This window comes from Thunnus maccoyii, chromosome 8 (genome assembly GCF_910596095.1).
Source record: "Thunnus maccoyii chromosome 8, fThuMac1.1, whole genome shotgun sequence".
Classification (NCBI taxonomy): Eukaryota; Metazoa; Chordata; class Actinopteri; order Scombriformes; family Scombridae; genus Thunnus; species Thunnus maccoyii.
Genome location: NC_056540.1, coordinates 18,296,157 through 18,323,640, shown reverse-complemented (window position 1 = coordinate 18,323,640; position 27,484 = coordinate 18,296,157). Strand labels below are relative to the sequence as shown.

At 39.7% G+C, this 27,484-nt stretch overlaps 1 protein-coding gene across 1 annotated transcript; it reads left to right on the top strand.

Annotated features, from left to right (window-relative positions):
- The first annotated feature begins 2,271 nt into the window (after window positions 1-2,271).
- Window positions 2,272-25,075, top strand: pcdh11 (protocadherin 11). The gene is made up of 4 exons (XM_042418057.1): window positions 2,272-2,474; window positions 8,276-8,855; window positions 15,138-17,645; window positions 23,039-25,075. Exons 2-4 carry the CDS (start codon window positions 8,316-8,318, stop codon window positions 23,120-23,122), a joined length of 3,132 nt encoding a protein of 1,043 aa, XP_042273991.1. The 5' UTR covers window positions 2,272-2,474; window positions 8,276-8,315; the 3' UTR covers window positions 23,123-25,075.
- Window positions 25,076-27,484: the final 2,409 nt, after the last annotated feature.

The following is a 27,484-nucleotide window of genomic DNA, read 5'->3' as shown; positions in this document are numbered from 1 at the left end:
TTGCCGCTGGTTACTTTGCACTATAACAGAAATCTGTGGAAAAAAAAACAATCAGGGAGCGGACCTTTACACTAATCTTGTACTTTGGTTAAACTGCTACAATATTATAACTGAGGATTGTTGATTTTCTATGAATGATCAATCAAGTGTAAACAAGCACCAGACAAGTTTTACACATGTAAATAACTATATTTCAAGTTGATGAATTATTACTCTCTATTGATTATATGAAATTTTACTCTGCGTGTGTATTAGACCTTTTGGCAATTCACTCAATTTAGTAGACATGCCAAAAGTTTCCCCTGGAAGTTCATTATTAAAGTATCAAAATAGCCATATGCATCATGCATGAACAAATATGCGTGTGCCTCATAATATTGCTTTATGGCTTTTAATTTGCATTGCTTATATATATATTTTTTTAAGAAATCCTCATAGACAAGCAGTATAATTAAGAAAACTCAGTGTGCTTTGTTTTCTTACTGGAACGTGTGAGATAAGTGTTTTTCTAGTGGTCTAAAAACTGCCCCTGTAATTTTTTTAGCAGTAGACTTCAGACTAAAAACAATTTATTTTGACAAAACAGAAAACATAATCTGGCTCAATCCTTGCCCCACTGTCCTCAGGGATGATTAGTGTGACATGAAATAATTTGGAGGGGAATGATGAACAGGTGAAGACTGCTGTTTATGAACCTTTGCCAGAGGCTAAACTTATTAAAATGCAAAGTTACAGCCATTTGTTGTATGCGGTGATGTCAGAGGGACAAGGGTAATCGGCTGTAACCTGGTGGTGGTGATGATGATGGTGACCTTTGTGTGACCATAACCCTTTATGACCCCTCCATAAAAGGACCTGTTAAAATCTACTTTATGGTATTTGGGGACTGAACACCCATTCAGTTTACCACAGCCAGAAAGTGTCAACTTGATGATTCATGATCAGCAATATTTAAGCAGATCAATATGTTTGATTGGTGTCTGTTTGACTTGTGCCCTGCAGCTGCAATGAGATTTTTTGATGATTGAATTAAATAGGTTTTATTGGCCAGTACTGTTTTACAATTGTTAGCACTTTGCTGATACTGACTTTCTGATTCACAGTTCAGTTTCATTTTAATGAGGTATTTGAGTTGCCTTGTCAATTTTAATACGATGAAAATTTCCTTCAATTTTCACCTAACCCCTTGTTGCTATTTTATCATTTCTATCATTTAAAGTGTTCGATGTGCTGATGGTAATAAGCTGAACTGTGATAGGCTCCTACACCACAGAAATTAGCTGATACCATTTTATACATGGAAACTATGGAAACTGTGAACAAACCCATTATCAGGCTAATTTCTCTTCTCATCCCTGATAAGAGCTTTGCCATGGCCTGTTGACACTCTCGGGAATGTCTGAAAAGAATTTGAACCTCATCATTATTCAGAGGTGCTGATGATACAGTAGACCTCCATTAGAAATGAAAAGCCGAAACAAGGCTCAGTATAAAAGTGAACAGTGCCCCCCTCTTGCTTTCAGGCGGATTTTCTGGATCAGTGTGGCTACTGCAAACAGCAGAGGCATCTGTGGTCCACACATACCCCGCCATCCACCTACATCTCAGTGCAAGCATCTCTCCAACGCAGTGCGGCTTTAAGAGGACCGGGGCTCTTAAATCTGCGGCTGGCTCCTCCTTCCACCATGATGTCAGTCGGAGGGAGAGCGAGAAGGAGAGAGGTGGGCAGTATTGAGGAACTGAGTTCATACAATACTACTGAGACATCTACAGCTTAGCAGACAGATACGGTGAACCGCCTATCAGGGCTCCTGTAAGTGATGCTGCACTGAGGCACACTTTGATCCAACTCCATTTGGGGGGGCGAGGCGCTTTCTGCATCCCTCCTTTTAGAGTTTTTAGGGAGCGTGCACAACCTCTAATCAGTCTAAACAAGTGGTTATAAAATTAATTAGTTGTAAGCTTTCAGTTTTCCATCAGAAGTCCATTTTTTGCGTCTTTGGATTGAAGTTTTACGCGCGGGTCAAGAAGCGTTTTAACGCACACGTGTCCGTTTGGTACCAGCGATTTTCACTGCTGGTAGAATAAAGTAGGAATTTCAAGGCAAACGTAGGCTAGGGATACAAAGTTTATGTAAAACAAGCTTGGATCAATGCGTATCTCCGCCCGTGGGATTGCGAACCCAAGACATCCGAAGAGGAATTACAGCGTCCTTTTCAAACAAAGTTGACGTGTGCGTGTTTTTTTCTCTTGCACATGAGGACCACAGTTGTTTTAGCGCATGGATAAGTTTTTGTAGTGGATAACATTTTTTTTCTATTTGCATTGCATTTTGCTGCCGCTTCTGATGAGGATCCTTTCTCCCCCTTTCCCCCACTTCAATTTAATTCATGGCACTTCTTTTTTTGTAAATCAGTGATGTCTCTACGCGACGGTACTCGCGGTTGATTTTTCATCCTATTCGAGTGGAAAGGGTAAGCTTTGCTCTTTACATTGACTTTACTGTTGTGATCAAAATGTGTTTCACTTTAGTGGTCTATGTGCATATGCAAGCACATGACTGGTGTATCTCCTGAGCGCATTCACAAATACTGGAGAGCGCCCAGCAGTCCAATTTATGTGGTCCGTATAAAATCAAATTGATGTCCCAGCACCGGCGAGGACCTTCGCTGTATTTACAGTCACTGAGAGCAACATAAGCCGGGTGAAAATTTAGTGATGGTCTGCGAGGCACTTGGATAAATCACTGTGTTGCGATAGTGGGACATGTTGATGTTCCGTGGGTTTTCCTAGAGCTGTTCCAAAGATATAACAGGCGTCCCCGTGCACCTTATGTAAATAGAAATTGTTCATGGACACGGCACATCGTGGATAATGTAAGCTGAGTTGTCGCATTATGAATGTGCGGTGTGCGGTTGGTCACGACTTCGGGCGTTATTCAGTCTTGTTCACTACTGATCGCTAAATAGATAGGCCTACTTTTCTAACAGCATCCAACTGCGGGGACTTTTCAGTGCTGTGTTTCCCAGCAGCTTGGCCGCTAAACTCGGTGCGTGGGTGCGCGGCAACAGCGCACTCGTGGTCAAGCGGTTCAGCTGTCACAGACCATAACCTCGGGGGCCATCAGTCTGTTCACGCTCAGACTCTAGGAAAAAATAAATAAATATGTAATGTTTGCTTTTAGGAATAACAGTTCGGCACGATATAATTCCCCGTTGGCCTGGAGATTAACCGCCACAGTTGGTTGTTTGGATACCCAATATGTTATACCTGCTCAATATGCAATAGATTATTATTATTATTGGGCCCGTTTTTAAAAGACCCCCACAAGGCCTACTGAACTCAATATTTGCTGGAGAATTAAATCAAATGGTAATGTGAACCTTCCCAAGGTGAGCAGCATATTTTGAATGTAGGTGGAGGCATTTATATTAAAAGAAGAGTCAGTGAGTAAATGGAAGCAGCCTAAGTTTTGTATTTAATTTGAAAATAGCAGTAAAACAGTATATTAATGCGCATCCATACTTCAAATAAACCCGTAGGTACAGAGCAATTGGCGATACTTTGCGATACTGTTTGTTGCAACAGTATATCTCCAGTTACTTCTTAGGCTTCTGATAAATTCAACTAAATATTGACTGCAGATTTTGAAAGTCATGAACTTCTAAGGAAACTATGTATCCTGGACAAAACTAACCTGTTGTCTCAGAGATGCCTTCTAGGTGTCAATGATGCTGTTTTTTTGTTTTGCTTTTCAAGTTCATCCTACAGCACGTTTGGTTTCTCCACTGAAACACATTCAATACCCTTAAAAATGTATTTTTTAGCAATCAAATAGTCTTTATAAAAACTCTGGTCAATGAAGAGTTTGTCCGTCATTTACACCAAACATTTTAGATCTTCTCTTGCATAGTTTTCTGATATTCACCATATAGGTTTATATATAGGACTATTTCAATAGTCCTTTTAACTTCCCACAAAGGGAAATATATTGAATATGACTATTTCAGAATCCATGATTGTGTCTGCAGCACTATTTTGTTTTGAGATATGGCCACTGTGACATATGCAAAATGTCTAATATGTTGTGACATAGTTTTTCAACTATTAATAAAAAAGAAAAACCTATTTTAGCAATTATTCTTAATATTAGTGGCTCCAGACTACAGTTTAAAATGTTCTGACTTTGATTTAATTAATTGAATAGTTTATCTGACAATTAATTCACTTGTCCATAATTCAAGGTTTTTTCCCTCATTTTCATTTGATGAATGTTGGATTTTAAAGTCCGGGTTAACATTGATGATGACATAAAGCCACAGCGAAATGATCACACTTACATTTAGCATTACGATTACCTTTGCATGTATAGACTGCCCTCTTGAGGTCCATGATTACAACATTGTGAATTAGTTAGTCATTTTGTTAATGCAGAGGGTAAGAAATATTACCCAGCGACCATTTAATCGCCCAAGTACAGCTCTTCATAATCTAAGTCCATCTAAGAAATCAAAAAACTGATTGAAATGTGAAGAGCCACGGGGATATTCAGCCAAACAGCACTGCCAGACTTTATGCAAACATTGTGCTACAAATTATGTGTCAGAATTTTGATATGTCTTCTATTTCTTTTTTCATTCATAAAATAAAGTGTAATGTGAAAATCCCAGTGATATTTGAACTTGAATATACATCTTTTGTCAGTATTAAATCTATTATTAACATTGTCAATGTGGCCACTTATGTCAAACATTGCTTTCTTGCACTTTCTCGCTTTCAAGCACGACTTTAGGTAATGTAGTCATTGTTGAAGTTTCCCAAGAGAAAACAACTTTTATTCCTTCACCGTGTAAGGAGAATTGTTCTGGCTGTGTGGACTGAAAAAGAACTGATTGATCTTGACAGAAACCTGGTCTGTCAGGCTGTCAGCGATCCTTAAAGCTCTTAAAAGAGAAAAAGCCCAAGACAATCAAAAGTATTACTTAATACCCTCTTTTGAAAATCTCTTTGGATCCACAGACAATATTGATAGATACAACAGTGGTGAAAACCTATTTGACAGTTAAAGGACTCCAAATGTCTTGAGTCCCAGCCTCAGACTAACCACACTAAAGTTTATAGTTGGGGGTATCTTTAGGGGTGAATGTAGGGGGTGACAGTAGCTGTATGTCTCCCTTCTCGCTGCTACCTTCAGTGGATACAAACACCAGGAAGGCCTGTCCATCACACTGTCGTGTAAAGTGATCCAGGGCAGGCCTGCTCCTCTTCACTCTGTGTCTCCCAAGAGGGAGGCTTGAGTTTGCCTACTGGATTCAACCTGCTGTCTGGGGCTCAAAATAGCATTTCAGGAGACTAGTGAAATGTAAGCAAAGGAGACACTCTGACTGACACCTAGAATTTCTTTCTCCCTCCCTCTTACTTTTTTTCCCTCCAGCACAATTCCTTCTCTCACCTAGCCTATCCCTCATGGACAGGTTTATAAAGAGTTGTGACAAGTGAAAAGCCGCGCAAATGTAGGAAAATCACAGTTAAGAGAAAGGAGCATGCATTAGGGACTAGTGTTGAAAGACTAAACAAGTTGGCCATAATTTATTGATATATATATATATATATATATATATATATATATATATATATATATATATATATATATATATATATATATATATATATATATATATATATATATGTATGTATGTATGTATGTATGTATGTATGTATGTATGTATGTATGTATCGAGCACATATGTACTCCTATATTTCTAGTAAAATGTAGTTTCCTAACATCATATTAGCATTGCCAGGGTGTCCTTTCTGTTACTACATTTGTACTCTTGCATGCACTCTAAGTCAAAAAACATACTACACCCCTTCATCCTGCAGAACATTATTGTCACTTACAAGAGAGACGAAATCTAGATCATGCTTTGATCTTTTCTGTTTTTTCACTTCAGTGAATCACATCCCATTTAAGGATGTAATTTAAACTTCATTATGCGTTGTGCGAGCTCAGCCTTGGACTGCTTGGCGATCATCACAGTAAAGCAATCGCTGCTCACTCTAAAAAAGATGCACACTTCAAAGTAAAGTGTGTCACAGACCCTAATGGGATATATCTCATCAATATTTTGACATGACAGTACAGCATTGCCTGTACTATATGTGTAGAATGAATAACCCTATGATCCATGTCAGCCATGTTATTTCTGTCCAACTGCTCTTTAATGAGTCTCATGTGACTGCTTTATGAAATGTGTGAAAAGAAATCTGTCTTTACAGGCTGCATGAATGCCTTGCAATTGTTGCTGATTCAAAACTAGCTTAATTAAATTCTTATTTTTAATCAATTCCCCTTTGTCAGTAGGCCGAGAGCTTCAATGGCTATGAACGCTGTTGCCTTGCCAATTTAGAGGACCCCTGTAGTGCAGTTTAGGTAGTCATACCTTTTCTACAGGATATTGTTTGACTCATGTAAATGGATGGAAATTTCATAAAGCAGGGGATATTGCGGTTCCCAAAGAGCTATTTGTGGTCCCTTGTTACTGCAGGTATGTATGCCTTTTCAGCACCAGCTGTACATCGTTTGTGTGATGGCTGTCATACACTTTTGCCACATTTGAAGGAAATGGACGTTTGATTTCAAGGCAGCAGCCTTATGAATACAAACCAATGTCTTGAGGAAAATCTTATGAGGTTAATAAACACTCAGGGGGTTGGTTGACCTAAACACACTGTGGACTATGAAATCAAATTATATTAGTTATTAAATATATTGCACTGGAATACACATGGGGGGTCAGTTATTATCATAAGAAGTAAACAGCTGTGCATTGGTGGCTTTACCGTGATACGTCATTGCGCTGAGAACAATTTAAAGACCAGTAATGTAATTTTCTTGCTGTTTCAATAAAATCAACTGAGCACAGATATACAGTAATAATTACACTGAATTACCACCACCATAATGTCAAAAAGCCTCGTCATCCAAGCATGTATGGAGACCAGTGTCATTATGGTAGAAGAGATGGAATTTACTTTTAGCTTTAAAGGATTTCTGAGAGTGGATTAAATTAATGATTTAGTCAAAATATGAGCTAGCAAACTACATCAAATAACTACCTGAATAACTGGTGAGGAAACCTACTAACTAACGGGTGTAAAGCAGTCAATATTTCATGCTAGCTTATACTGACAGTGAAGTCTTTGCAGAGTATGACTTCCAATGACCTACTTCAGTTTTGGCAAATGGAGTTCTTGCCCTTTGGCAAGTTTTTGAACATATAAAACAGTTAAAGATGTTGTGCAATTGCAGCATCAAATGAATTGGCACCCAACTCCAGAAAACTGAGCAGTGAATAATGCTCAGTGATTATAAACCCATTTCACTTTATTTTCTGTTAAGGGTTTTATCATAGGCATCATTCAGTACAAACAGTAAACTGCATGCTGTTTAAATTTGATGTTGGAGAACACACATCCATCAGGATGTAATGACATATGATTAAATTTCTCTAATTTGACTGATGGCAGCTCCCACAATAAATAATTTTGTATTGTTGTCTCCTTCCACCACAGTTACTCTAAACAGTGCTCTTATCATACTGTGCATGTTTACACACATGGGCGTTCATGAAATATTTGAGAGCTCAATTGTTTACATTCAGAGCAAATGAGGCTCTCCATTAAAAGCTGCTGTCAAGCGGTACAACTGCAAGTATGTGTGTGTTCATGCATGCAAACACCAATGCTTAAGGCTCAGTTCTGCTGCTTCCCAATCAGTTGAAGTCTGGATGTGAGGTGCAGTTTATGAAGATACCACTGCACCATGTTGTCTCGCATTGACTCAAATATGAAATTAAGTTTTCCTCTGTGCCGTGCACAGCAGTTTGTGAACAAGCTTTCAAAGCAAACTATTTTATCGCAACAGTGAATTCAACTGATTTCATACTTCTCAATACAAATATGAAATGGTTCATTACAGTGATGAAATGGATTGATGGAATACGTGAACTACTAACCTTTACGTGTCCGCTTACTCAGTGGAAGTCATCAAAGGTTAATTGTGTAAAACTGCGATTAATTTGCTCTCAAAGACATGGGAAGGATGTGGGCTCATAACTAGTTAGGATGAATAGGTCAAGTTGAAAACTCTCCGTGAGGGAAAATAGTACTAATTACAGCAGAACTTGAATGCCATGTAATTTTGTCGATTGACATTGTGTGTTCTGTCTTTCTCTTTTCTCTTTTTTTTCTCTGTCTCCCTCTCTTGTGACAGAATTGCTGCTGTAGAGGTGAAGCTCCATCCACTCTTGAGTATGGACTTAGCAAGTCAGGCTCATGTGCTGGTGGTCTTGCTCACCTGCGTGGTCTTGCTATGCCTGGCCCAGGAGAAGGACTACACGGTGAAAGAGGAGCAGCCAGAGAACGTCCGCATTGGGAACCTGCGCAAGGATGTGGACCTCAACCTAGACCCCAACATTAGGCTATCCTCGCCGCTGCAGTTCAAGCCTGTGTACAAGACAGGTGACGTGCCTTTGGTGAGAGTGGAGGCCAACACGGGGGAGATCTTTACCACCAATCACAGAATCGATCGGGAGAAGCTGTGCTCAGGTGTCTTCGCTGAGAAACGCTGCTACTATGAGATTGAGGTGGCCGTGCTGCCCGACGAGATATTCCGATTGGTCAAGATCCGCTTCCTGATAGAGGATGTGAATGACAACGCACCCCTTTTCCAGTCCACTGTAATAAACATCTCCATCCCAGAGAACACAGCCATCAACACCCGATACCCGGTGCCCTCAGCATTTGACCCTGATGTAGGGATCAATGGGATCCAACATTATGAACTAGTCAAGGTGAGGATCACTCTTGTTTAATCTCTCACACATACAAAATGAAAATGAATGGGGATTTTTTTTAATGTTTAGGGTGGCCTCAGTTATCTTAATTTGATAGAAGATGCATGGTTTGGTGTATGTGTGTGTGTGTGTGTGTGTGTGGGGGGGGGGGGGGGGGGGGGGGGGGGGTTGTCTACTGTTAGCAGTCTTGGTGTACAACACAAATGTAGTTACGATAACCATTCTAAAGGTTTGTTAGTTGGAACCTTGGTTAATTTGTAAATGTGACATATGTGACTACATATATTTAAAAAACCTTTTTTTCTAAATCACCATGGGAGGTGGCGCATTTGTTTATAGTTTCTGAGTATATGCCAATCAAGTTCCCTATATATCTTAATTTGATATATACCCCCTGTTCTATAAATTAGTTAAATGATAATTAAAAGCACCCAAGTACCTGGAGCTGAATTCCTAAGTACAAATACTTATAAAGAGTCACTTCACTAAAATTGAAGTTGATGGAGGCTATTACGGTATGTCGACAATCTCATCTCTAAACTAAAAGCCATCTTGTACAAATTAATTTAGTTAAATGGTGAATGAGTGAAAGATATTGATAGTGAAAGATACGTGCCCAAAGCCTTATAATACTGGAACAGTCTAGAAATTACTGGTTTTCCTGATGGACTTAATAGAATAAATAGCTTTTAGTAGAATAAATTGTTCTTTTTAAAATCCAAGCAAAGAACAATTACAATACATTTGATAAACTAAAGACCATTGTAACAATCTGTCTTGGAGAAACAATTACATTGAGATGAAATGGGAAGTATTAGGAAGTAATGAATTTTCTTTTCAAATAACTCAATGGTCGACTGTCTCCAGCGCAGGCAGTATATTAGTCAGCAAACGCATTATTGATGAAGCTCTGACTCACTGATAGGCCTGCAGCAGGCCACCTGTCTGGATGGGGGTTGCTATCTTTGATGCATTGGGTCTTATTAGAGACTTTTTAAATCGGTGAATCTTTACATTATTTTTCTTTCCCTGTTTTTTGGTCTTCATGCAATATGATTTTGATTTCCGCTCTTATACCCGCCTCTGTAAACTTGCTACAGTATAGTGCTATAGGGCTGTGGTGTATTTCCATATAGGAAATTAATTTTGCCTCTACGTTGAAAATATGACCTACTTTTTCATAAAGTGGAATATGTCATGAAGCCTACAATGTTTTATACCAGCCATTAATACTTCCCTGTGCTTTATTTCATTATGAGCGTAGGCTGTGAAGAAAGGGAGGTTCTCACCATGTATAGTAATATCAGAGAACATGCAGTAGAAATTGCAGACACAGCATATAAGGCATGTCCAATTTCCTGCAACAGGTTACATGTGCTGAACATAGTAAAGCAAGTGAGAACGAATGTACTGTATTATGCTAATAGGTGTCTCATGCAGAACTAGGCAAAGCTTTTCTTCATCATCTAATTGATGCGCTATTATACTGCAGTGCAATATTCTCCGTTGCTTAATGGAGTCAGCCCTAAATCCAGAAAAGTAGGATAATATCATGCATTCTTCATTTATAGTCTAGACAACACTCTATGCTTTGTGGATAGATGAATATTGGAGATGACATGAGCTCTTACAAATGAAGTGTAATTAAAGAGGGAGATGCAAGCACTCTGGAGAAAAGCCTAAACATTATAAATAAAGAAAGGTTACTGGATTTGAGAGCACATTGCGAGACAGAAATGACAAGTCCATCTTGGAGTCTTAGATGAAGTTAACACTGGGTTGGAATGAACAGAATCGTTGCTGTCCGTGTCTGCCTTGAATACCAATTTGCATTTTTAAAGAGTCTCCCTACTGCCAAGGCCTCTCCAGCGCAATGTCCTGAATTGTTCATGCCTGGAAAATCACCAAGCAAATGTTCTGCTCATTATAATGATCATCTGCAATCATTTTCTTTGCCCTTTTCACAATATAAAGCTTTCTAAAACCCTTGCCTAGGCTGCAGTTGTATTATCTTTTGCAGGAAATTCTTCTTACAGCATCCTTGGCACTGCGTCCCTGATTTAGTTCTTCTCATTATATTCTCATTGTACTCGAGATTAATTTCCTTGTGTTCCAGGTTCCATATGAGTAAAACTCAGGGAGAAGCATTAAAGGAGCCAGAGACATTTTCAACCTTTGGTATTTTTTATTTCAGGAGTGCAGGAGAAAGCCAAGGGTTTAGTGGGGAAGGAATGTGCAAGCATTTCCTAGAATAGCTCTTAGCCGTTAAGCCACCCTTGGACTATCTTTGTATGGTCCTGTGAGATTTGTCTCAGAAGCTCCCCCAGAATGATAGTTTGCCCAGTTTTCTTGTGTTGTGCAGGGCACGATGCTGAAATTGCAACCATTGTGTATCACAGTGAGACACACTCAATGGTCTGCCACTGCACATGTAGCATGCCTTAGTTGTCTAGTTGTCAACACAAATGAAAGAAACATGGTAGCCTCTTTTTGTATAACTTTGTCCTTTTCCAAAGCAAAGAGGGGCAATGGGTAATTTCATTCTACACAGTGCTCCAGCATCACACATAATGGTTGGTAATCACACTTTGAGTGAAACTCTGTCATCAGTGTAGTGCAGTGGTGTGTTACGTCACCTGAACTGCAGAAAAGGCGTCCTAAGAAATGGTCAAGGTCAGAAAAAGCAATCACATGCATGGATGGAGGAGGATCCCCCATGAAAGCAGATTCTATCACTTTACATATTCACAGGATAACTCAAAGCCCACACAGAAACATACTTAAGACTAAAGGAGATTCTGCTGTTGGTTTTGCTTAGAATTTTGGCTTTTCACACACATCGGCCTCTTTAGTTATCCCAGTCATGTATGATTTTGCAGCATCACACACTACATTAATCCAAGTTGCATCTGTGTCAACATCTTCAGACACATTTAAAGTGGGCGTCTTGTTCAAGTCATTCCGTGTAGATCAATGTGCTGCTAGACTATGCCTCACTGATAAACAGGATGATGAAGTGGATGTCTGTATTTTGGTTGGGCAATCTGGAGGGCTCTTGGACTTCACCTTTTGCCTCCTACCTAGGTTTTTCCTGGGGTATTTTGCTATCTACTTGGTTGCTACATGTCTATCTGAAATATACCTAAGATATTTAAGTGGATGGAGTGGTTTTTTTGCTGGTACTCCAAGTCTGAGCTCGAATAATTTCATTTGCAAACTGAATCTAGCTTTGCATTTGAAGATGCAAAATTTATTCAAGCTCCATTCCCAAGTAGCAAGAAAATTTTGATTAATGCATTGCATGCTGCCTATAGGCAGTGAAAAGGAGTTTTGGGCAGAGAGCTCACTGTCAAGAATTTCCAGTTTTCATTAGCATCTTATTTTGACACATTATCCTCTTCTAGGGGTTGACAAAAAGAGACAAACATTTCCAAGCTTCTTTTGTCTTAATTATATGCATGAGATCATGGCCAGGGGCAAATGTGGATGAGGGATGGAGAGAAAGAATGAGGGAGGAATGAGAGACGTAGACAAAGAGAGAGTGAGTTTCTATCAGCATTATAAAGAGGTGCTATAGCTTGTGATGAATAGCCCTCCCCAGTTAGCCCCATCCATGGCCATCACCGTGACTAGAGTCCTCCTGATATATTCACAGCCCAATCTCAGTCTCCTCTGAGTTTTAATAAGGTCATCAACTTGACTGAAAGATGCATCCACTGATAATCTGAGGCAATGTCTGCAGAATGGCATTCAGAGTCATCCTTCCCTCATCATCACCCACCTCTGCTTCTGTCAGTGTCTCTCAATCATTTTCATTTAAATTAGTCAACTCTGATGACATTGTGTACCGCACACATGCCACATACAGTATACAGTGTCCTGATTCCTCTCTTATCACTGTAGAGACCTGTGGCCCTGAAATGTGGAATGAATGGCAAGTCATCAAAGTTCAAGGAGACAGGCACCTGTACAGTGTATGTGTGGAGAAAGAGTGAGGCATAGTATAACGTGCACACTTAGCCGTTTAGAAAGCTTTGTCCCTCTTGCTCAGCCTTAGGGTTTCCAGTGAGTGATTCATGCTAGTATTTGGCCTTTTCTTAGCCTGCCCTAGATCTTATCACAATCCACCAGACTAATTTTGCATTCAGGAGGATGCACAGCCTGAGAGATAGCTCTCTTCAACTTATTGAAATGCGCTGAGTGCTGTCTTGTCAGTTGTAAAATTGTGTGAAACCAAGACAAAAGCATAGAGGAAATGCTGGCTCATAAATCATTATGCAGCATTCCCTTTGACACATCCTAACTCAACATCCTACTATTAACATCAAGCTTTGCCAAATATCAGTGTGCAGATACTCAGCTACTGTGCTGTATCTGTGAACTATTCAAACAACTGAGGATTGAGGAGCTCTGTGTGGATGGAGCAGTGCTTAGCAATAGAGCCCTCAGAATGCTGTCCTGGACCTTTCAGTTATGCCAGAAATAGTTCTGCAATGTGCATAAAGAATCAGCACAGTTTATCCATAAGGCAGCTTCTCTACATTTCCACACATAGTTTTATATGCCATGTCTACTTATCCCTGTATGACTTTTGGTTGCCAGAAGGATCACAAAATAAGGTCTGAAAGATCATTGCTGCAGTGTTGGCTGTTTTAAGTAGTTCTGTCAATCACTGATATGTTGACAACATTCCCTCGGCAAGCAATTTTCAGAGTACACAATAATTTACATGCTGCAGCTGCACGTTTCCTTGTGTCGGCTACAACGCTATGTTGGCACAAGGACGGTTCTAGATTTTAAAACCTACTTGTGCTCACAATTTGGTTGAAATGTTCCTTCCTTGAACAAGGAGAATGTATATATCTTAATCTCATTTGATAGCTGTGCCTAGACAGAGTAATCTCTTCCAACATTATGTGCAGCATGAAGCTTATCTCTTTAAAGAGGATGCTTTTTCTTGTTTTACCATGAAACTGCTACTGACTGAAAGAGCTTCAAAGGGCTTCTTTGTTTCATAATGTGCATGCAGCTCATTCATGGGCTTGATCTTCTTATTTCCTCCCCGCTACTCCTCTCTCTTCCTCTCTTATTCTGTCACTTTTCTCTCTGTCTCTCCCTCTCTCTTCCTTCCTATCCTTCCTCTCTATTCTAATTTGGAATTGTGTATGGATCCATACCATACTCCATTTGAAACTGTAAATATTAGTGCTCATTTTTTGGGTGGAAGGCAATTACTCTTAACAGCCAGTGCCAGTTCCTTCAGTTTCTCATGGGGATTACTTATGCATTTGTTTTCATTTTCCTCCGGCTCTATTCTTGCCTTGATTTAGCCCTTCTTGAGCAAAAACCCTTCCTAATATGCAGAATTTTTCACTCCCCTTTTCTTAATCTATGGTGATCAAGTCTTGCAAGACTGCCTGCTCTATTCTAACTTGACACAAGAAAGGAAAGTAGAATGAAATCTAATTTTAGTGAAGACAGAATAAATATGATGAGGAGGTAAAAGGATCCTTTCAAGTAGTGGTCGCAAGGAAGGATGTTGGGACTTGATTTACTGCAATGATTGGTCACATTTTTAAAAGGATTAATTAAATTACATTTTCTGTTTCTGGAGTATGTATTGTATAGTGTATAAGAGAAATGAATAAAACTTTGAAATGAGCTGATGATTAGCATGTTTGAAAATGCTTTTGATTTACGGGTACCCAACTGAGATGAGCAGAGCAGAGCCAAGAACCAGCTGCCTTGTTTAAGAATGTCCCAGGCTGTTTAATTTGCTCTTGACATTCATCACTCCCTAAAAGCCTGATCCAAAGAAGGGCTAAAAATGAACCTGAGTAACCTAAGGAAATACCTCAACAACCTATTCTGGCTTTCTAAGACAACTGAAAAATGTACACTCTTAAATACAAGATCAAGTACATCTCAGAATCAAGTTCTTTATCTCTGTAGCAATGTGCACTGTAACATTCTGTATTATCACCCAAGTGAAAATCTGATATTCTTATTCATTATGGTATTAATAAGTCAGTCAAGTTTGCGAGATGACCTCAGAATTGGCACAACATATGACACCCTTACACACATGCATTAAATAAGGAGAATAAACAAATAAACAGACAAACAAAAAATATAAAAGGGGAAAAATAAATTCTGTAAAAAGGATGACTGTGAGAAAAAGAGGATGAAGCCTTTCATAGTTTCATAGTTAGTCCTTTCAAAAAGTTTTTTAGTTACTAGTGAGTGAAAGCAACTCAAAATCTTGTCTTGTCTTTGCAGAGTGTCAGCGAGTTTGGCTTAGACATCATTGAGACTCCTGAGGGTGACAAGTGGCCGCAGCTAATCGTTCAGCAGAACCTGGATCGTGAGCAGAAGGACACCTTTGTCATGAAGATAAAAGTGGAGGACGGTGGCAACCCTCCCAAGTCCAGCACTGCCATTCTCCAAGTCACCATCTCTGATGTCAATGACAATCGTCCCATCTTCAAGGACAGTGAGGTGGAGGTCACAGTACCAGAGAATGCTCCCATGGGGACATCAGTTGTTCAGCTTCATGCCACGGACGCAGACCTTGGTTCCAATGCACAGATCCACTTCGCCTTCAGCAACCAGATCTCTGCCTCAACAAAACGTCACTTTGCCATTGACAGCTCTACAGGACTGATCACTGTGAAGCAGCCGCTGGACAGGGAACTAACACCTGTTCACAAACTCATCGTTCTGGCCAGCGATGGCAGCTCCACCCCCTCCAGAGCCACAGTGATTGTTAATGTAACAGACGTTAATGACAATGTTCCCTCCATAGACACTCGCTACATTATCAACCTGGTTAATGGGACTGTTCTGCTGTCTGAGAATGCGCCTCTCAACACCAAAATAGCCCTAATTACTGTTACTGACAAGGATGCAGATCTTTATGGCAAAGTAGCTTGCTACACTGACCATGATGTTCCTTTTCGGTTGAAGCCTGTCTTTAATGATCAATTCTTACTAGAGACAGCTGCCCCCCTAGATTATGAGACGACTCGAGAATATGCAATTAAGATAGTGGCCTCGGATAGGGGGACGCCTCCTTTGAACACTTCAGCTATGGTTTTAATTAAAATCAAGGATGAGAACGACAATGCACCCATCTTCCCCCAGCCGGAAATCCAACTTTCCATACCGGAGAACAATGACCCTTCTACACAGTTAATAAAAATCAGCGCTACTGATGCAGACAGTGGACATAATGCTGAGATCATTTATACTCTCGGCCCTGATGCGCCTGATGGGTTTAACATAGACAGACGGTCAGGAATCCTCTCTGTTGGCAAACGACTGGACAGAGAGAAGCAGGAGAGGTACTCATTCACTGTCATAGCGAGGGACAATGGTTCCACATCCCTGCAGAGCAATGTCACTGTCAGGCTAATCGTCCAGGACCTTAATGACAACAGCCCAGCTTTCACACACCCTGAGTACAACTTCTATGTGCCTGAGAACCTGCCTCTCTATGGAACTGTGGGCTTAATCACAGTAACGGATGCAGATGCAGGAGATAATGCTGTTATAACCTTGTCCATTTTGAACGGGAAAGATAATTTCATCATCGATCCCCAAACCGGTGTGATCAAACCCAATATCACCTTTGATAGGGAGCAGCAAAGCTCCTACACATTTATGGTCAAGGCAGTTGATGGAGGGCAGCCTCCGAGCTCCTCCTATGCCAAGGTCACTATAAATGTAGTCGATGTGAACGACAATCGCCCTGTGTTCGTCATCCCATCCTCCAATTACTCATATGACCTAGTGCGGACCACCACCACCCCTGGAGCTGTGGTCACAAGAGTGTTTGCCATTGACAATGACACTGGTATGAATGCTGAGCTGCAGTATAGTATTATCAGCAGCATCATCATAACATCTAGGGTCTCCCCTCGAGGTCTCTTCACCATCGACAAAACAACGGGTAACGTAACACTGCAGGAGAAAATTGTGGCAGCTGATCAGGGGCTGCATAGGCTGGTCGTCAAGGTCAAAGATCTAGGCCAGCCTGAGTCATTACATGCTATTGCACTTATTCACTTGTTTGTCAATGACACTGTGTCAAATGCTACCTTTATTCAAGAGCAGCTGCGAAAAAGTATGGAGACACCCTTGGACCGTAACATAGGGGACAGTGAGGTAACACCTCAAGCCAACGGATATGTGATTGTTGTCATAGCTATCATAGCAGGGACCATGACTGTCATCTTGGTGATATTTGTGACTGCCTTGGTGCGCTGCCGGCAGACACCCAGACACAAAGTGGTACAGAAGGGCAAGCAGAGTGGTGAGTGGGTGTCACCCAACCAAGAGAACCGTCAGATCAAGAAGAAGAAGAAGAGAAAGAAGCGATCCCCCAAGAACCTCCTCCTGAACTTTGTGACCATAGATGAATCCAAGCCTGACGACCCCACCCATGAGCATGTTAATGGTACACTAGATCTCCCTGTGGAGCTAGAGGAGCAAACCATGGGGAAGTACAACTGGGCCACCACGCCCACCACCTTCAAACCCGACAGCCCAGACTTAGCCAAGCATTACAAGTCTGCGTCCCCTCAGCCTACATTTCAAATCAAACCGGAGACTCCAGTGGCCCCAAAGAAACACCATGTGATCCAGGAACTCCCCTTGGACAACACATTCGTGGTGGGCTGTGACTCACTCTCCAAGTGCTCATCGACTAGCTCCGACCCATACAGTGTCTCAGAGTGCAGCTGTCAGGGGGGATTCAAGACTGCGGGGCAAATCACCACCCGACAGGTAATTCATGACTTCCTTTTTAAACCCACCCACACTAGTCCCCAGTCACACTCCCCTTGCTGTCCCATGGTAGGTGATGTGAAAGGGGGAGGGTGGCAGCATGGAGTCGGGGAATTTTCCCACACAGACCATGACCATGTCTACATGAATGTCATTTGCACTTGAAAATAAGTATGCTCAAGAGTTGCAACAAAATGAAAGAATAAAACATAATTTTCCACAATTAATACAGCAAACCTTTCACTGTACTTCCTGTATTCACCCTCCTTCATAAGCAACAATAAGTACATAATCATTTACAAAAATACATGTGCAGGTTTATTTCATATTCAAAAGCTTGATTAACTGCAGCAGTGCAATTATGATGGTTAGCTATTTTAAACTTAAGTGTGAGTGGTTGGTGACAATGTAACCTGATTTAGAAGAGCCTGAGATAGGTGGAAATGACTGAACTCTACTGATGTATTTGAGGTCAAGGGCGAATGAAGCTGTGTGCTAATATATTTGACTGACACGTTTAAACAAACCAAGCAAAAAAAAAAAATATGGCAGCCAGAGTGACACAATTCATTTAGGCAAAAAGTCTGAAGGTAACAGCACACGCACACAAAAAGTGCTAAAACAACTTGATAAATAATCCCACTTTTTGTGGCTTCCGTCCTCAAAATATTAAGTGCTGTCTTAACTGTGTCGGTGAGGCTTTGTGGGAGAGAAGCTCATTTGAATGCCAAGGTACAGCAAAGGGCTTATGATTCCCTAAGAGATACTGTATGTGCCAAATGCGAAGTGCCCCAATAAATAAAAGCTGGCGAGGGAAATAAATGTAAATCAGAGGTAAGGAGAGGTGGCCTTGCTCAGTGCTGACAGCCAGAGCAGAGCGCTGTGGGGAAGACTGAGTACTGCTTGGGGCGAGGGAGGGGGTCAAGGTGACGCAGAGCCTTGAGACCAATATACTTAAACACCAAGGGAGCAGTAGTCCATAAAAAGCCTGCCAGGCCGACATTGCATTTAGCCCATAAATGCTCTACTTTAATGACCCCAATTATTGTTATAAACGGCATATGTAGATACACATTCTGTACATTGTTTGAATTGGCTCACATTGATGTAATGACATCACAACAAAGGTTTGCTGTGATGTGATATAGTTTTTGTTAGAGATGACTTTAAAGAATGCTATCATCATGATGTATGAGTATGTACATGCTAATATTTGACCTGCACAATGGAATTAATCAAGGCTGATCAGTCTATGCTCAGGATAGCAATTTACTGTATTCATATTGTGTGTTGTCATAGTGTCAAACATCCAGTTGCTTTTGCTGGCTTTTTCAACCACTTTTTTTTTTTTTTCATTTTGTTTCTTTTAAGATTTTTTAGGGTTTGGTTGTTGCTTGGTTGCATTGGCTTTCATTTCTGTTACTGTTTTGATCATAATTATCACATCTGCCATTCGTCCAATTTTGGGTACATTTCATGATATTGCATCAATAATTGATTTTGTTTGATGAGGTGTTTGCTTTTGTTTGTGCCTAGCCTCATATTGCACCCAGTTTTCAGATCCTTGGTTCGTTCTTGCCTTTTTGCTCCCAGTATGCTTCTGTGTGACATCTAGCAAGTGTTAAAATTCCTCATGGCATAGTTTTAGTAAATGACTGTTGATCCCATGAAGTATTGTGCTTAGGATAATTTATGAAGACACCCACACAGAGTTGATAGTCATTCCCTTCATCCACCTTTTATTTAAAACCCTGGTTAAAAGCTATGCTCTGCCATGGTACATTATACATAAGCCTACTACATGCCCTTGGTACCAAAGATTCAATTCATAATGTGTTTATACAACACACTGACGAGTTGTCAGAAGGATTTTCCCCTCATGCTGGTAGTGACTGCCCTGAAATATGCATACATATTCAGTCTGTGTTCTACAATTCTGGATTATTATCCATCATGAATTTTAGGCATCATGGAATTAAATTGATTTTCACTTATGTTGCTGATCAGAGTGGAGTATTTTTGTGGGAATAATTTAAAATTAATGAATATATGATTAGTAAACATCCTCCCAAATCTTCATCAGCCTATGCTTGCATCTGATCATTTCCCAGGTATATTTATTCATTTCTCTAAGAGAGGTTAGGTTTAATGCATATAATATCCACATATTTTGGTGTCACATATACTCCCAGTATTTGAATTTTATCAAGAAAAATCTGTCCTCATTGGATCTACTCACCAACCATATCTTCAATGATGTTAAGCTGATAATACATCTACATTTTTCTGTCCCTTGAGCAATTGACAAGTGATGCCTCCCACTTTAGACATTAGATTTCCCACTAGTTTTAAGTGTGCTTATTTAAAACCTGTGTCATGGAAAAAAAATAGCATGAAGCTTTGCCTGATGAGAATCAGTGGCTGCAAAGGTTAATTAAATGCACTAAAGGGTTAATCACTCGTAATACAGTATGATTAAAATCACTGTAATTAGGTTTCGAAAGAGGCTGATAAGAAAGAAGGAAAAAGACAGTCGTCCTTAAAGATTATCAGGGATGCCACGTACCATCCTTGGGTGAGTCACATTCTCAGGATCCGAAGTGATGTGACAATAGATGACCAGTCTTGTTTCTTGTAATATATTTCCTTCGTTTCATCTTTGTGTTTCTTTGAACTAAATCTATTTTCAAAGACTAGTGAATAATTAAAGGGGACCTATTATGCTTTTCCTTATTTTCAGTTATATATATGATGTTACAGTGTTGAATGTTCATAATAAACATGGCCAAAGTGTCAAATAATGTGGTAAACGTATGTAGAAGTAATCCCTGTGAGCAAAAAGCACAGCTCAGTTTCCTTTTTTTTTTCCTACTTTCAGCCCAAGCCGACATCGGCTCTTGACGGGTTCCTTTATATGGTTATCTGCTCCACGCACAGTGAGCGAGTTCACTGCTCTGCTAACATTATGGCATTTTTCCAATGTTTGGGGGTAGTTACGCCAAGCCATGACTTGAGTCAAGTTGGCACGCTGTGAGTGTTTTTCCATTACACAGCATGGTAAAGTAAAATAAGTTGTTTACCTGTTGGAGGTGTGCTGGTCGTCTGCAGCTCTTCATCAAATATCTCACTGTGGATTTTTCTGCTTGTACTATTCCTCCCTGTATTATTTCTAACTGATCCACTGAACAAATAGTTCAAAATATCTTTGTATGTTGTTGCGTTGACCAGTTTCTAGCGCCACTAACGAAGCTCTGCTAATTTGGTGAGGAATGTATTTCATTTCCTGTAAATTCTTCACAATAACAGTCTCCCATTATTTAGTCATTTAAGTAAATAATTTGAGGCAGTGAAGCAGGAAATGTTGGGTTTGCATCGGCAGTAACTTAAGATGACTCTGATACGACTGCCCCTTGGAAGGCCGTATCAGAGTCATGTTAAGTTACCGCTTAACGTGATTGGAAAGCTGGCCAATCACAACAGAGTGGACTTATCAGGAGGGGTGCCTTAAAGAGACAGGGACTGAACTGAAGGGCTGTATAAAGGGCCGGTATAAGATAAATAAGGAACTTTTTTGAACTGTGAATCATGCAAAGCTACTCTAGTGGAGTCCTAGAATAAAAACATAGAACTGGATATGAGCATAAAAGGTCCCCTTTAAAAGCAGCACTTCTTCGAAGAGTGTGGTTGTTGCTTTTATTTGAGGAAAAAAGAGAATATTAGAGAATTTGTAGAGATCCATTCAAGTGTGGCTGTTAAAACAAAAGCAGCATTCGGTCTGCTGCCGCCAGCTACTTATTCTCTCTTGAGCCTAAACCTAATACCAGAGGTCCTAAAGCAAAGATCATAGGCAGGTTGTCTTGTTTTCCTTTTTGTTCATCAAAGTGACAGACAGTGCTTTAGTGCCTTTACAGTGATCTCTCAAATCACTGCCCATCAATCAATCACCTAAAGCAGCTGAAAATAAAGCAAAGACAAAAAGCCCACCCATGGAGTCAAAATTGGGAGGACACACAGGGGGAGATGCTTATGGTTGAAGGTCACCAAAATGTTTTCAGGGACTTTACAGATGTAGCTGATAAAGAGTAAAGCTTGTAAAAATACTTCAGAGACTACAGATTTGTGCCACCATATGGCTTCATTATACAGCGAGAGCCATATTTGCAAATGCAAGCCTCCTCCCTCCCCTCCCTTCTCAGTTTTTACGCATCTCATCATTTTCTTTTAACCCCTACCCCATGATATTAGAGGTCAATCTGCCTCCAGTGATGAGGAGCTCTTGTGAGAGTATGTGCTTAGCGGAGGCAGATCAAATGAGTACCACCCTGCTTGAGTGATCTCAGACATCACCATGAATATGCAGAGAATAAAAAGGCATTCTTTAGTTTGGCCCATAATTTTGGGGCCACAGATCACGTATGATCCCTGCTTGAGAAAACTGACCTCCTATGACTCAATATAGTGTTTTTGTAGTATCACATACACATACAATACTGTTTAAGTACTCCTCACACCACCGTGTTGTTATTATGCCCTATTTATAATGCAATTCATTCTATTATCTTTATATTTAAAAAAACAAACAAAAATAAAATATAAAAGTCTTGGTTAACAAGGGCAGCAGTGTACTAAATTATTTGTGTGGGTGAAGGTATGAGCCTGTCACACAAGCCACCCATGGTCTGATGACAAAGCGCTTGTGCTGACTCATGGGGGGTGCATAGCCAGTGGTAGAAGCCATGATTTTAAAAGGCTAATAGGCTTGTTAATCAAATCTGATGCCAGTATTAAATCCTTGTGACTTCTTATGGCATTTATTTTATTTTATTATCATTATTTTTTTGTTTTTTTGTTGTTTTTTTCTGTTGAGTCATTACATCTGTAATCACTGTGCCTTGCTAATGTAAGCACTATCAGCTCAGATTCTTCCTGATTCAGATATTGGCAGATGTGTTGCTAACTCTCTGAGGAATAGCAAATGTCATATTCTGTACATATCAGAGGACCCACCGACAAGGGTCCGAAAGAGTGGGCCTAAATTGATCCAAATGGCTTTTTTTGAGGGGAAATGAAGAGTGCTGCACTAGTGTGGTGGGAGACAAAAACGACAAATTGGGAGTGATAATTGGATAAGATTGCATGCTCTGATAAGTACAGGAAAAATGTACAAACTTGTGACACCTGTAGCATTCTTCAAGGAAAACTGACAAGATAATGACTTGATTGCCAGCGGTGCCTTGAAGAATGCTTTTTTTATCTTCTACTCTCTCTTCAGAGATTTTTTATTCAGTGTTCAGTGTAGCCTCGCACTGATAAGGCTACAGCTTAGGCTGCTCAGAGCTCTATGATATTGTAACTACAATCTCCCTATATCTGTCTGTCTCTCTATATTTCAGGAGACGGCACTGAAACCACCACACTATGGCACACTCTGTGGCACAGGTACAACTCGCTCCCACAGGATTAAAATCAATCTCTAGCTCCCACTACCTAAAGAGAGAAAAAGAGAGAAAAGAAAGAGAGGGGGCAGAGGGAGGAAAGAAGGAAGGCGAGAACTGAAGAGGTGAAACAAGTACTTTACTGTCTCTACAGCCTCAAACCCCACCTCTTCATACAATCGACAGAAAAGATGAACTTGGAGGGGGGGAAAAAAAATCTCAGAAAAAGAGTGACGCTTCATGTTGCCTGCCTGAAACTTGACAAAGCTCCTCCTGTGAATCCGTTGGAAGTTTGAAATGCTTTATTGAGTCCTATGCTATTACTTAACTGTGTCAGTGAGGATGATACTGTTTGCCCTGAACCCTCCTCAAAAAAATGTCCCACTCCAGCACCCACTCTGTAAAATAGGTGTCAAATACAGTCAGTAGATCTGTAAAGTATGTTTATATGTATGTATGTATATCTATCACAGAGTTGATGGTGTTTATATTTATTGATTCTATTTCTTTGCCTTGTTTTCAAAACTGCCTGGTGGCCATTTTATTTTCTTACTTTCCAATTTTTGTATAATTTGACATTGCTCTATCTGGGCTTGCTCATGGAACTAATGACTTTATTGACTGTATTTATGCTGCAAGGTCTACAACCTGTAGGCTTACATTAGTATTGAGCCCACATCACAGTGTACCTTTTCTGTCAATTTTCGCCTCTTTCTGTCCCACTTTTGATGCCACTGTTAGTGAAGAGTGTGGCTAATGTTAACAGAAACATGCATGGCCCCACAATATGACCACATCTGTAGTTCTTTACAACTGTGTTACTAAACGCCATGCTCACGCCATTACACTAGAAGGAATGGTAGGACAAGTTTAATACTTTGAGCTAAGCCACAATCACAAGAGACTAACTGCTGGGGTTATAATCAAAAGCTGTTTATGTAGGGCAGATTTGAAGAGCACTAAGCCTAACCTTTTGTGCGTCGCTTTCAATTCCTAAGTCGGAAGTGATTTAACCTGTGAGATCCATATTAAAATGACCCCAGATGGTAAACAAAGAATAGTAATAATCCTCAGGCAGTCTTTAATATGAGTTGGTAGACTTAAGCAAAAATCACTTGACTTTGTGCACTTATTTACACTGACAAAATATTTTTTTTCAAATGAGAAAAATATTGAACACAAAAATGAAAAGGTAATCCAGGCTTCAGTTTAAAAACAGCAATAAGTTAACATTTGACAGAAAATCCACAACGGTGCACTTACTACTTCTTTGGTCTCTTGTTCAGAGCATCATTTGCCTCTACTGTTTCTATACACCTATAGGATCATTATGGTACAGTATGTCTTGACTAGAATAATTTCTACAGTATACACCAGTAACTGGCTTGATGGGTTAGCAGCATTGTTGTTCAATAGTCCTGTTCATTGATAAGCTAAAGACTGCTTTGATAGATAAGGCATATACATATAACCATGGAATTAGACTCAGTAAAATAGACATAGTCAGTTTAGTCAATTGGAAATGCACAGATGGATTGGACCAGAGGCTGTTTGCCTTGTCTGAGAGACTATATATAGTTAAATGAAATTACTGTATGGACCAGTAGCCCTTTTGATTTTGTTCCAGTCTTAATATGTCATGACTCTACGGACTATGTCTATTTTAAAGCTTTTAATTTTATGTGTGTTGCCTTCTTGTGAGGCAGGTTGTTATTATTGAAGAAGGTATATTCATGTAATTATGGTATCAAATGTATTCACTACTGCGTAGGAGCCACAGTATGAAATATACATAGCATCCTAGCACTGTGTAATGATTAGATTTGCCTGATCTATGGGGAAAAGAAAAAAAAACTCATACATGGGGAGAGCTTTTGTCGTTGTAAGGGAGACAGACAACCTCACTTTTATTCAATGTGAAGTACAATATGCACCTTACATGATCTTTGTAATTGACTTTGATTTGCCAGTGTGGAGAAAACTGTAAATGTTTTGTTTATGTATGTGTGCGCTTCTGAAATTTATTAAAGTCTTTTGCATTGTATTGCATATTTTGACGACTCCTCTTATTCATTGTTTTGAGCATTTAATATCACTCTGTGTCTTTCAGTCAGCTCAGTTTTCTGCACACTCTCAACTGTATCTGCTTGGTGAGAACAGTAAAACTAAAATGAGGCAAAACCCATGTTGAGGATTGTGGAATAATCATTTGTTTTTCTCATATACAGTTAGGCAGGAGCATATAGTATAGGTCAAACAGACTGTGGCTTGTAGAAGCATGTGTGTCTGTGTTGGTTGGACACCATTAATTGGATGATTTCAGTCATAGAAAAAAACTGCCCATTCCCCCTTTTTTTCTACATATTGCAACAATATAGTGCTTAACTAGGAGAAAGAAACAAAGAAATGGTTTAGATATACATCGCTCATTAGGAACAGATTACAGATAAAAAGTTATGGAAATTTTGTGGAAGAAACATCCTTTGAAGTGCACAGACAGAAAACAGCAGAACAGTAGCTTTTTTTGGAACAACATGACTTTTTTCTTTTTTTGTTTCTGAGCTGATAATGATCATTTGATAATGATAACCCTGCGATTGTGATGTACAGTTGTGTACACACACTGGGTTTTACACATCTGAGAGGGAGATTCATACTAGAAGGTACAGTACAATAACCGCTGCTGTTATGCAGTGTTTATGCGGATTTGATCCAAAAATACAGACTTGAAAGGCATAAAACAAAGCCAGAGAACAGACAACAGACAATGTTTAATTGCTTATCAAAGTTATTTCATATTTTAAAACTGAGAGAGAGCTAATCAGTTCCCTCGGGGAAAGTGTCCTTGGTGATTTGAGAAAATGGTGCACACTCAAGTAGAGCGTTCTCGTACTGTATAGAGAGTGCATAAATGTCAGCTTTCTATTAATAGATAAATATAAACCTGCTAAATGCCTCGTTCTTAGTTAAAAAAAAAGGGATCTTAGGTAGATCATAGTTATATCTCTTTGAGCTAGATAAATTATGACTTGATTTTTCATGTTATGCATAATTAGTTAATGAAATGTTTTCAAATGAGCCATAAATAAATAAAAAAAAGTCCAACAAAGCCACAGCATTAATGAGTCTTAACATTTGCGCATGAAGATAGAGTAGGCGATAAATGGGTTTTTCTTCTGCTTCAGAGTGCAAAGTCAAGGATGAGAAAGGAGGGATGAGTGGAAAAGGATAAAGATTTAGTGCAAGCAGAAGTTGCCGGTATAATAGAAAATGTCTTTGGTTTGTCTCTGGACCATTTCATTGTTGCTCCTCTGTTCCCACAGAAATGTGCAGTTGTTACAGGTCTCAGCATGCGCTTGTGATTTTGGTCAGCTCACATTAAGTGCATTCCAGTTGATTTTATCATCTATAAAGTGACATTTAAAGGTTGTCCCATGGCTGTATTACAGTATGTCACTGAGGGAAGTTTTTTTGCTGACATATTGATTCATGATTTATGAGGACACAGTATTCAGTTTCATCTAACAGCCCAGGAAGCCAGTCATATATAGTAAGTTTGATTACATATAATGCAATAATATGTCCGCAAATGGAGCAACATATACAGACCCACACATGCTAGCATACACAGACACACACAGCAATTCATTGTGCTGCGGTGGTGAGGCTACCCATATGGTCTTCATTAATTGTAATTTTTCTTCCTTTTTTTCCAATGTCTTTCTGTCAAATGCGGCATTCACAGTATGGCTATAGGGTTCTTCAGTAAAGCTTTTTACTGTATGTGCATCAGTTTCCTGTCATTCCAAACCATTAGATGCACTGCAATTATTGATCACACATGCTTATAATCTCTTAAGAATAAAATGCTGTAAGATTAATCAAAATGTGCATGAAAAGTTTATCATACTAGTCAGAGCCCACATGGATGGACATGACTTTCCACAACCTTGAGGATGCAATCAGTGCAATCAGTACCTCACCCCTGTTATCATTTCTTCCCTTCTGATAAGTGTAACATAAAACTAGAACACATTTGTTATTCACGTGGATAACATTGCAAAGAAGCTATCAAGACTTTTTTTCCCCTCACATAACATTGATTTTACAAGTCACTCACGTTCTCCACTGAGATCACAGTCATCGGCTGCAGACAGTATAGAATGACAATTCAAGATTACAGCTTGTTTGAACTAAATGACTGCTGCTGTTGCTGTCTCAGCTAACTTTTTAAAAAAGCAATGTGCTTCGAGTAATCTGAGGACAACTGTGGGTATTTTATGACAATTCTCTAAACTATGAAATCAGTGATTGAAAGCCTGTATGGATTTGTTTCCCTGTCATTATAAGTTGCAAATTTGACTATGGTAATTCTGGTCATTCATACCTTCATACAATTCAAAG

Coding starts and splice junctions, on each gene's coding strand:
- pcdh11 (XM_042418057.1), top strand. CDS start 8,316: ATGGACTTAGCAAGTCAGGCTCATGTGCTGGTGGTCTTGCTCACCTGC. Junction 8,856..15,137: donor AACATTATGAACTAGTCAAG/GTGAGGATCACT, acceptor TTGTCTTTGCAG/AGTGTCAGCGAGTTTGGCTT. Junction 17,646..23,038: donor GGCAAATCACCACCCGACAG/GTAATTCATGAC, acceptor TCTATATTTCAG/GAGACGGCACTGAAACCACC.